Below are 12,733 nucleotides of genomic sequence, written 5' to 3'. Positions count from 1 at the left end.
ATATTGGGTTAATGAAAATACAGATTCCATGCCAAGAAACGCATTAGCTCCCACAAACTAACAGGCAAACAAACACAGCTACACACACACACACACTCACACACATACACACATTCGGGAGCACGTAGACGTCACGATAATATTAAATAGGAACGAATTACTTTCATTCAGACTCGAAAGCCTTTCAAATCGGTGTTTTCTATACTTCTCCTCTTTGAAGGTGTATTTAGGTACCGAACTGGCCGAAGGGATTAGTCGTTAAACAATAGCAAGGCAGCTGCTATCTTTTCACCTTCGGCGGTATGTATGTGGACGGACATAGTTTCATGACTGCGAAATAGAAAAGTCACCTTTTGCCTAGCGTGAGACCGGACTCTCTGGTCAGTGTTCAGTCAGTCAAATGTGTCATTGTTAAACATTAATGCTATTTTGCCTGCCTGAATTTAATAAAACTCTGTATAAATTTCATTTTCTTTTAACTCTGAACATATATCTACCCACATGAATACATCGTACACTGTAATGCGCACAGGCAGTCTCTCTCTCCATCTCTCTCTCACCCTTTCTTTTCTCCCACTTTCTCTTTTCTCTCTCTCTCTCTCTCGCCCTCACTCGTCATTTCCCCCCTCTCTCCATTTGCTTCTGTTGTTTACTCTCTCCCTCTCTCCCACTCCCTCCCTTTTTACCCCTCTCTCTCTTTGTTTCTGTATATATTCTCCTCTCTATATATATTTGTCCCTTTCCCCCACTCTCCTTTTTTGAGTCAGTCAAATGTGTCATTGTTAGGTACAGAACTGGCCGAAGGGATGAGTCGTTAAACAGTAGGAGGGCAGCTGTCATCTTTTCGTCTTCGGCCGAATTTATGTGGCTGGTCATAGTTTCATGACTGCGAAGTAGAAGCGTCAGCTTTTGCCTAGTGTGAGACCGGACTCCCTGGTTAGTGTTGAGTCAGTCAAATGTGTCATTGTTAAACATTAATGATAATTTTACCTGCCTGAATTTAATAAAACTCTGTTAAAAATATCATTTTCTTTTTACTCAGCATATATCTACCCACATGAATACATCTTACACTGTAATGCGCACAGGCAGTCTCTCTCTCTCTCTCTCTCTCTCTGTTTGTCTCTGTTTCTCTCACCCTTCCTCCCTTCCTCCCACTTTCTCTTTTATCCCACCATCATTCTCCCTCTCTTTCTCTTCCCCTCTCTCCCATTTTCACTCACTCTCCTATGTTTCTCTCTGTCGTTTTCTCTCTCCCGTCCCTCTGCCTCTCTTTCCCTTTGTTTCTGCCTGTCTTTTTATCTGTTTCTTTCACTGCCCACCTCTCATCCCTTACCCTCTCTCTCACTTTTTCTCTGTCTGTATTTTTTCTCTCTCTCTCAATCCCGCACCCTCTCTCTCCATTTCCCCCTCTCCTGTTGTTTCTCTCTCTTCCTCGCCCTCTCTCTCTCTCTCTTCCTCGCCCTCTCTCTCTCTCTCTCTTCCTCGCCCTCTCTCTCTCTCTCTCTTCCTCGCCCTCTCTCTCTCTCTCTTCCTCGCCCTCTCTCTCTCTCTCTCTCTTCCTCGCCCTCTCTCTCTCTCTCTTCCTCGCCCTCTCTCTTTCTCTCTTCCTCGCCCCCTCTCTCTCTCTCTCTCTTCCTCGCTCTCTCTCTTCCTCGCTCTCTCTCTCTTCCTCGCCCTCTCTCTCTCTCTTCCTCGCCCTCTCTCTCTCCCTTTGTTTCTATCTTTCATTCTCCCCCTCCCCATTTATGTCTCTCTCTCCCTTTGTTTCTATCTGTCTTTCTCTCCCTCACACTTCCCTTTTTCTTCTCTCTCTTTCTTTCTGTCTGTCTCTCTTCCTGTATCTCTATCTTTCTTTCGACTTCCTTCCTGTTTTCCCCTCTCCCTCCCTTTGTTTCTGTTTGTCTTTCCTTCTCTCACTCTCTCACTTCCTCTCTTTCCTTCTCCCACAAATACACACAAGTCAGTGTGATATTACATATCAATGAATTATTTGCAGGTGTGGCTGTGGTAAAAAAGCTTGCTTCCCAACCACATCGCTGGGAGTTCAATCCCGCTGCTTGGTCACTTGGGCTAGTGTCTTCTATAGCCTCGATCAGCTTTAGCTTTCATCGAGTGGATTTGGTTTGCATAGTCCAGAGTTCAGTCCCTCTCTGTGGCTGGTTCTGAAAGTATTTTTCCTGTACCCTCGTGACGAGAGAATGTCATGTGAGTGATTTTCATGCAACGGAAATAATAAGATGCCCGTCGTATATTCGCATACATATATATATATATATATATATATATATATATATATATATATATAAGTGTATGCGTGTGTTTTGATGTGTGCGCGTGTGTATGTTTTGTGTGTGTCCATGTGTGTGTATGTGTGTCTATTTCTCTTTGTGTCTTTGTCTGTATTCCGATCAACATTTGAGAGGCGCTGTTTGTGCCTTTGCTTATCCGTTACTTAGCAGTTTGTCAAAAGACACCGATAGAATAACTAGTTCACTTAACAAATAAGTCTTGGGGTCGATTTGTTCATCTGAGAAACGCTGCTTGGTTCTGTTCCAGCATGGCAGCCGTCCAATTACTGAAAGTAAAAGAGTGAGGTGAGGGCGTACAATATATGTATATATATGTATGTATATATGTATACTTATATATATGTATATATGTGTATTCATGTAATATATATATATATATATATATATATATATATATATATATATATATATATATATATATATATATATATATATACATATATTCTGTACTTGTATATGCTTCTATAACATTTATATGTGTGTCTGTGTGTGTATGTATATATCTTTTATCTTTTACAGTTTCAGCTTAGAGCTGCGGCCATGCTGATGCACCGTACATTAATACATATTCACACGCACTTACAGGCACACACGCGCACGCGCGCCCACACACATATCAGTCACGTAAACGTAAAACCTATGCAGCCTATATTTCTTTATGCACCTCCTCAAGGATGGCAGAGGTGTAGTCACTTAAATCACCGGGTGGAAAACGACGTTGGCGTCAACGGCAGACCATATAACTCAGCTTCTAGGATTGAATCACTTCTATGGGATTCAAGGCGAGTTATCTTACCTGTGTGTGCCTCTTGTGTGTTTCCAGAAAGTGTGCTGTGAGTATATATTGATTATTTCAGTAACATCTTATTAGGATCTATATCAAATATTCTGCTGAACATATAATTATGAATTATAATTAGATAACATACGAGAAAATCGTCAAACCCGTAGTAGTTGTATGTATCTCATGCCATTTGTTTGTATTTGATGTGCGTAGAAAATTGTGCGATGTTTGCTCGCGTCTACCCTCTAACGAACAATGTAGCAGTGGATTCTGTCAGTGGACAGGTCACGGTTTCAAACCGACGAAAATATTTTGAAACTAATTGAATTTAAATGTTGAAATGAATCTAACGGTTTTTATGTGTTTTTAAATGCTCTTTAAAATCCTCACATATATACATGTATATACATATATATATATACATACGTAGATATATGCATAGATATGTGTGCCTCTGTTTGTACCCCACTATAACTTGACAACCGATGCTGGTGTGTTTACGTTCTCTCACTTAGCGGTTCGGCAAGAGAGTTTGATAGAATAAGTACTAGGCTTTAAAATGTATTTCTCGGTATCTATTTGTTTGACTAAAACCCTTAAATGGTGTGTTACAGCATGGTCGCAGTCAAATAACTGTAAAACGTTATAAGAATTTAAAGTAGATTAAAGTGCGAACTGTTAAATTTTAAATAACGGTTTGTGCTATTTAGCTTCAATGTTTTTAACGAATAATATTTGAAAAATGCATGAATATAACGAACATATTCACATATGCATTTCTAATTAAAATTCCGTCTCCTAAATGTCTTTTCCATAGTATCTGAAATTTGATACTTCCCCACCCCATTCGGTCAATCGTACGCTTCACTGAACAATCAGCTAATAGAAAACTACTCATTCATTAGTGACTAATGCAAACTTCTTTGTTGTTATCTGACCTCAGGTGTAATGTTTACAAACTGACTATTTGTCAGTCAGCGTAGGAAAGAGTTTACCCTTGCATTACACAGATTTCATTCCCTACATAGAGATATCAGATTATTGTCCTGTTTCCGAAAGTGCAATTTTTTTTCTTTCTATTCTAAATGCTTAACATTTTAATAGTAATATTATCGATTTCCATGTCTGTCTTAAAATGTTACTTAATTCCACTTCGGCTGTTTCCGTGAAAAGCTGAAAACCACGTGATCAACTATCATGAAATGGAAGGAGAGGAAAAAAGCTAATGGGTTGTATGTGTCTGCGTGCTTTTCAGTTTCTATCTACCTAATTCACTCTTAAGGCCTGGGGTTATAGCTTGTTCCTCTGTTTGTGTGTACGAGCTTAACAGAACAGTCACATACACACACACAAACAAGCACGCACACACAAATATGCACGTACACACAGACAGAGGAACACGCACACACACGCACACACACACACACACACACACACACACACACACACACACATACACACATCCACACACACACACACAGAGGAACAAGCACGCAAGCACGTACAACCCATTAGCTTTATTCTCCTCCTCCCATTTCATGACAGTTAACCATGTGCTTTTCAGCTTTTCACGGAAACAGCCGAAGTGAATTGTATTGTTTTTTTGAGTGCGCACGTGTGTGTGTGTGTGTGTGTGTGTGTGTGTGTGTGTGTGTGTGTGCTCGCGTGGGTGTATATGTGTGCATATTTCTGTCTAGAATACGATTATATTATTGTGGTAACACGCTGGCTTCGAAACCACTTGGTACTGCATTCAGATCCAATGTGCGGCACCTTGATTAAGTGTTTTCTAATATACACTCGCGCCGACCAAAGCCTTGTGAGTAGATTTAGTACATAAAAACAGATAGAAGTCGGTTGTATGAACAAGTGTGTGTGTTTGTCCCCACCGTCACCACTTGACAACAGCTTTTCGTATGTTTCCGTCCCAGTAACATAGCAGTTTGGTCAAACAGGCCTATAGAATATGTACATGGTTTAAAAAATAAACTCTGGTGACGATGGATTCGACTAAAATATCTTCCAGTTGCTTCAACCTGGGTGCAGTTAACCAAATTCACTGAGACATATATTCCATTCTATATTACAACCGCACTACAACAGATGTGTTTACGGAGTGGACGCAGGTCGAATCCATGTGCTACACAATAGACAGGCAGCTGTCATGTTTTGAACGGTCTTTGTTTCATGGATGGGAAGTAGTAAGTCGACTTGTTGCTTAACGTCGGCCCTGCCTCTTCAGCCTGTGTGGGGTCGGTCAGTTGTGTCAGTGACCCGTTGACTGCCTAAATTACACTTAAAACGATATTTTACTTAAAAGCTGTCTTAGAATTTCATTTTATTTTTACTCTGAACATATATCTCCCTACATGAAAATACACATCTTACGCTGAATAAGGCGGTCTCTTTCTTTGTGTGTATGCGTGTGTGTGTGTGTGTGTATCTCACTGACTCACACACACACACACACACACACACACACACACACACACACACACACACACTCTCTCTCTCTCTCTCTCTTTCTCCCTATGTAGTAGTAAGTTGACCTATTGCTTACCGTCTTAACTGACTGGGCGCCCAACTATGACCTGTCGTCTGCCTAACATATATTTCAATAAAAACAGGGCTTTTAGAATTTCAAATCGTTTTTGCTCTAAAAATATACTTAAAACATTTCCTGCAGCCACTGAAGCTTAAGTATACGGAGCATATTTGTTATTATTGTACTTTGGTGTCCGAAAATAATATTTCATTAGATTTCCGAACATCCAGCATTATAGTTGAAATCGTGTATTGAAGAAAATATTGTTAAAATTGGAGTTAGGCATACTTTGCCAGTAACCGCGTATCTTCTGTTGGCAAAATATATAACCATCCCAAAGGATAACAATATATATTCATAATTTTATTTTAGGATTTCAGAGAATAACCTGTAAATTTTATGAATAATTATTGTGGAACATGCATGACGGTTTCATATCTCTAATTAAAATATATAGATACATCATATATGCTATAAGTATGTACCAGCGTATAAATTTAAATGGAAAACATTTTCAAAGCATGTAGAAAAATTATAGATAGAACTGCAAGATTTTAAATATCTAAAAAGTCATAATATTCTCGGTAGGCATCAGTTTCTTACGTCTAACTTGCCGTTTTATGTTATTTAATTAGCATTATTTCGTTTGACCAAACGAAATGTTTTCAAATGAGCTTTACGCATTTCTGTTATATTTACACGTACACTCTCACTCTAAAAATGCATACACTCTGACACACTAACATATATACGTATGAAAGACATAAATCATACGTCTAAGGTGTATAATCTTCTAAACAACTCATATATATATACCAACTTTCATATATGCATACGCAAAAATTCATAGTAAAATTTATACACATACATACATAGAAATCTATTGACAAATATTATTTTCATTTACGATTTTATTTCTACATTACACATTCAAGAATTTATTCTCGTTTGAAACGAGTATGTAATTACGGTCACATTTTGGGGAACATAACATTTGTTAGGGTTCTATGGGAGGGGAGGCTATGTATTGAGTGTTTAGGCTTCATCCTTCTTGTATGACGGTTTCGAATTGCTAAAGAGTTTCTTGCTTTCTATAGGAGATCAAGGAAGTTGCTACTATTACTAGAATATCTAACAGAAACAGGAGCAATATTCCATCCACAGTAAAACTACTTCCATAAAATCGCAAATCAGATGATGTAATCTTTTCTACTCCAGGCAAAAGGCCCGAAATGTTTTGGGGGAGGGTTTCCAGTCGATTAGATCGACCTCAGTATCTGACGGGTACTTTATTTATCGAACCCGAAAGGATGAAAGTGAAAATAGACCTCGGCGAATTTGAACTCATAATGTAAAGACAAACGAAATACCGCTAAGCCTTTAACCCGGTGTGCTTAGGATTCTGTCGGCTCGACGCCTTGCAACTCATATTATATAATGCGAGCTTAAATGGAATAGAAGTGGGAAAAATAGGAATCTCTCACGACTTGAATGCCTTTGAACAGAGATCTGCATATCTGTTTTAATCCTATGAATCCACATCAAGAAAGGTCATTACGTGCGCTTTAAGTATTTGCCAGACATTGCAAAGCATTTCCTACAATGCCCTGATATATACATGGGATCTCTGAAGATGTGAGTAACATTTAAAATAAATATCTCTACTTATTTATTGATTTATTTATCTATACATTTTTGCATATATATTCATCCCTCAACCATGCAAATTGAGTACATCTCCCTCAAATTGACGTATACGTATCCTCGTCTTTCCTTATGCAAGAAATCTGTGTATATTTTAATTACGTCTGCTGTTTGTATCGTATATCTATCCCTCTTTTTCTGATGAAGAATTGTCAACATCTGGTGTTGGTGTACTTAAGGGAAGATGAAATGAGTAAAGGGAAGCAATCTAAATATCTGAAAATAAAATCTTGTTTGATGAATTCTTCCTCGGTCATTGAAACTCTATCGCGAATTTATCTAAATGTGTTGCAACAACTCCAGACGTATTTATTAGAATTTCACTAAATTCTTTTAATACATCAGTGGATTCTACCATAAATTCCTTGATTTAAAAATATTATATTACAGACAAGCATTTGAAGTTATTTCTCTAAAAGCAGCGACGAGAAAAAATGGAAAATCAAGAAGTAATAGGATTTCACTACGATTATCAATACTATCAATTGTACGTTGATGAGCAGGCACTGTTTCAGCCAGTGGTAAGTCTTATTGAATACTAATATACACGCGCACACACAGAGACGAAGACACATAAACTCCGTTAATAAATAGTCTACGTTCGGGTAATTAATTAATTTGAAATAAATGAATAAGTTAACTTAAAAGTTCGCATGCCTTACTTTGTATTTTCCAGTTCAAATATTATTCGCAATAGCCACCATACAAAAAACACATTTTCATATAAATTTTATTAAAATTTCTATTTCGCATATTACATTGAAAATATGTATTTTATGCCATTACAGTTAACAGAAGCAAGCGTACAATATGCTGTTTTCGAGGGTGAGTACTCTTTCAGTCATATTATAATTCAGTATATTTACTTATTACATTTTACGATCAATACTTAAACCCCATTTAACTTCTATCTTCCTGAATGAATTTGGTGTTTCTGCAGAGGATAAAATAATAGTCGAATAATTTGAATGATAAGCGAAGCATATTTATCTCCTCCTACTCCTCCTCTCTCTTCTTCTTCTTCTTCTTCTTGATAGTATTTTTGGCACGCTATAAGAATTGCTTAGTTTTATTTCACTCATCGCAACGTTCCGAGTTCAAATTCGGCCGAGGTCGACTTTGCATTTTTTTAACTTTCGACGTCGATAAGATAAGTATCAGTTTCATACTGGGGTCGATGTAATTGACTATACCCCCACCAATTATTAGGCTTTATGCCTATATTTGAAGGAATTATTATTGTTGTTCTTATGATAAATATTATTAATTTTGAATTATAATTAATATCGTATGATTTTAGCTATTCTTACCAAAAACGTCTTTCGATTTCTCAATAGCATCGAACATCGATTACACCCAACAATATTCGAGTAATGGAAGAAGTACCAAATCAAGTAATGGGAAGACATATGCCAACCAAAATCGTTCATTAAACCTAAAATATCACCCATTGATGGATACCCATGAATACGCTTTATTTTGTAGAGATTGCTTTCCTATACATGCAAATAAAACTTTCCAGAGTCACCGATGCCAACGCAATATTCTTGCATTTGTTGAGAAAGGTACCCCATATTGGAATCGTGTGCGTGAATATATAAACCAAAATGGTACTACTAAAATTCCAGAACCTTGTAGAAATATATGCTATAATGTGCCGGGTTCATATCACGAAAATGAAGAAAAATGTGTATTTGCACACAATCCACTCGAGATTAAGCTTTGGCGGCAGGAAATCAAAGGAAAATTCAACGTTCAATATTTTATCGAATATCAGCAGAAAACTAGGTGTGACATCAATTATATTATTTCTACATATGGACAGATGTATGAATTCATTTGTAAAACCTGTTCAGAGAGAGGAGAAACCTGTAAAGAAAGTTCCGACAATCCTTATCATTGCGCTGGTTCCGTTGCACATTATTGGGAAGCAACTAAAATTTTACAATGCTTCACACGATCAGGAATATTTAAAATTAGGAAGCCCTTCACTGTAAGAAAGGACGCATTTTACTTAATTTGTGATTCAGTTGCTTTCTGTAACAACATCCTTTGTTCTTATGCTCACAGTCGAGTGGAAAGGGATATATGGCGATTAGAACGTGATCAGGGATTTACGCAAGAAAGATTGGTGGAATTTTCTAATGCTTTGCAATTCAGGGAACCATCAGATTGCAATGATCAACCGGCCATGTTTTATATAGGGATGTATAACAATTGCGATAATGCCGGCAGAGAGGGAAGTCTCGTTTCCAGTTTTGTGAAAGATACTACATTATGCTTTAAAAATGAACAAAATCAGAAATTAACATTAGAGAATGTCAGACTGCATGATAAGATGTCAAAAAATGGTAATTCATTCACGTTGAATTTTGATGATGCATCGTCCAAGAAAGCAATGATTCTCTCCTCTGAAGATTTGGTTGATGAAACATTATTCTTGTTAGGAAGAAAAGGAAAAAATAAAACTAAAACGATGTCACATCGGGTAAAACTTTTCCGAAAATCACATTATCCTGAGGAAAATGGAATGTTTGGGAAGGAAGTGAATACAGGTAAAAATGAAACATCTCGATCGCTTACTGCGAAGTCTTCACCAGCATGCAATGGGAATTATGGTGTGTGTATCGGAACGAATGAAATCCCAAGAACTGTAACTTTACTCCGAAGACCAACTGATGCTGAAAATAGTGAAAACTCTGTTGATTTTAAGATTTCGAATAACACATTTGCTACATCTGCACTTCAGGCACCCTCTTCTGCTGAAAATGGAGCGGTTGATCCGAATTCGGTTGTTCTACATGAGGGGCCTCATATTCCAAACCCATATAGAAGATCATTCTCAGTACCTGAAAATAATGAAACTTTGCTGGAACATAAGAATGCAAAATACAGAACAGACACTACAAGTTCTTTTCTAAATGGATATTCTTGCCTGGAGAATAGAGCAACTGATAATGAGTGTGTAGGTCCTCATAACGCGCGGCCTGGCGTAGATCTGTTACAAAACCAATCGAAAGAGAAAAACGAAAACGAGAGCAATGATTCATGTATGGTTGGGAATGAGGCATCCCTTCATATACATACACATCAGCAGGAGCCTACTGATCAGGAAAATAATGCTTTTGATGATGGGGAAAATATTGATCGTGAGGTATTTAATTATGTACTTTTGGGAGAAAATTCAACACATTATGTTGACGCTATAAAAAGTATAATGGGCAGAGCTGATGAAATTATCACTCCTGATGAATATGAAGAATTATCATCTATCGGTGGAGAGGAATACAGTAACGATGAAGAACGTGCTTATTGCATGGAAGAGTCGTCAGCTTCCCCTAATTCGGAAGACCTGGGTGGTGGTAGTTCGGAAGAAAGGTAAGTAAAATTTTAGTCTAAAAATATTTGGGGTTAACGGATGAAATCGATTGTAGTATATTCCTTGTGGGACCTGTATTCAATATAGTTTCGATGCCCATTTACATGAGTGAATTGCACATTCATAATACTATCTAATTATAATAAAGAATAAGCCAAATTAACAAGCATCTATTTAGTATCATAATATCATTGCAGGAGTGGCTGTGTGGTAAGTATCTTGCTTACCAACCACATGGTTCCGGGTTCAGTCCCACTGCGTGGCATTTTGGGCAAGTGTCTTCTACTATAGCCTCGGGCCAACCAAAGCCTTGGGAGTGGATTTGATAGAGGGGAAACTGAAAGAAGCCCGTTGTATATATATATATATATATATGTGTGTGTGTGTGTGTATGCTTGTGTGTCTGTGTTTGTCCCCTTAGCATTCCTTGACAACCAATGTTGGTGTGCTTGTGTCCCCGCCACTTAGCGGTTCGGCAAAAGAGAGCGATAGAATAAGTACTAGGCTTACAAAGAATAAGTCCCTGGGTCGATTTGCTCGACTAAAGGCGGTTCTCCAGCATGGCTGCAGGCAAATGACTGAAACAATTGAAAGAGTAAAAAGAGTATATACCAACTAATTCGTGTTTGTAAATAACAGTTTATGTTTCAAAATTGCTTAGCATATGTAACTGCAGCATGTTTCATATTCTTTTTTCGTTCTCTCCATTAACAGGTCAAGAGATACCCCTGCACCAGAATAGGAATTACGAATCGAAAGTACACTGTATGTGTACTATATACGCAAGACGATCTTTAATTATGTATCTGTCTATTAATCTGTCTGTCTGTCAGCCTCACTGTGTTATCTCATTCTCTATCTCTCTCCCTCTCTCTCTCTCTGATGCTCCGTCTCCCCCTCTCTCTCTCTATCTATATGTATGTATATATATTATATATATATATATATATATATATATATATATATATATATATATATATATACATACATATGTATGATGTATGTATATATGATATATATATATATGTATGAAATATATATATATATATATATATATATATATATATATATATATGTATGATGATGATGAGGAGGAGGATGATGACTGAGTACCCTACTAATATTTTAAGCGCCTCTGTTTCACAACAATATATACACATATATACATCCATTTAGAATATATCTCCTTCAATGTCGTATTTACGCTATATTAATTATTACATTAATTTCGAATTTTCTGAATCTCAGTCAAATACGACACCTGAAACAAAATGTTTCACTCTATCGCAAGTTTCCAAAGAAAAAGAATGTCTTCCTTTTTAAAATCATTTTCCGCTGGTATTTTTACCTACAATATTTTTACTTCATGTGGAAACATTTTCATTTACAAAGTTTCTGCGATATATATTTTCGCCTGTGATATTTTTATATGTTCTTATAAACGTTCAGAAATGTCCTTCTTTTGTATACGTCTTATCTTCAAAATAAATGCCTTCAGAAAACTCAAGGAATCAAGTGCGTTGTTCTTCTTCCTTCTATGTCGATTTGTCTTTAGATTTTTCGATTTAATTACTCACTAGAAAATTTATCTATCTTCATATTCACAGACACACAGACACACACAGACAGGCACACACACACACATTGTATATGCGTATGCATGATTCTAGATTGGGTACGAAAAAATCAGAAAATATTGTTTCAGTCATATGACTGCGGCCATGCTGGAGCACTGCCTTTAGTCGAAAAAATAGAACCGAGGACTTATTCTGTCTAAGCCTAGGATTTATTCTGTCCGTCTCGTTTGCTGAACCACCAAATTACGCTAAGCGTTGATGGGTGGACAAAGAGAGAAACACAAATATTCAACACACACACACACACACACACACACACACACACACACACACACACACACACATATATATATATATACATACACACGTATAATGATATGTAAATTTTGAACATGTTGAAGTTATGTCTCACATCCATGTGCACCCACGTAC

General features: G+C 37.1%; 1 protein-coding gene across 1 annotated transcript; it reads left to right on the top strand.

Annotated features, from left to right (window-relative positions):
* Positions 1-2,837: 2,837 nt before the first annotated feature.
* On the top strand, positions 2,838-11,627 carry LOC128250821 (uncharacterized). The gene is made up of 5 exons (XM_052976804.2): positions 2,838-3,145; positions 7,736-7,866; positions 8,134-8,170; positions 8,683-10,723; positions 11,439-11,627. The coding sequence occupies exons 2-5, from the start codon at positions 7,780-7,782 to the stop codon at positions 11,464-11,466; spliced, it is 2,193 nt and encodes a 730-aa protein (XP_052832764.1). The 5' UTR covers positions 2,838-3,145; positions 7,736-7,779; the 3' UTR covers positions 11,467-11,627.
* The last annotated feature ends 1,106 nt before the right edge of the window (positions 11,628-12,733 follow it).

The sequence above is a fragment of the Octopus bimaculoides genome, chromosome 24 (genome assembly GCF_046866305.1).
Source record: "Octopus bimaculoides isolate indiv1 chromosome 24, ASM4686630v1, whole genome shotgun sequence".
NCBI lineage: Eukaryota > Metazoa > Mollusca > Cephalopoda > Octopoda > Octopodidae > Octopus > Octopus bimaculoides.
Note: the sequence above shows the minus strand (reverse complement) of the source record. Positions and strands in the feature narration are given on the sequence as shown.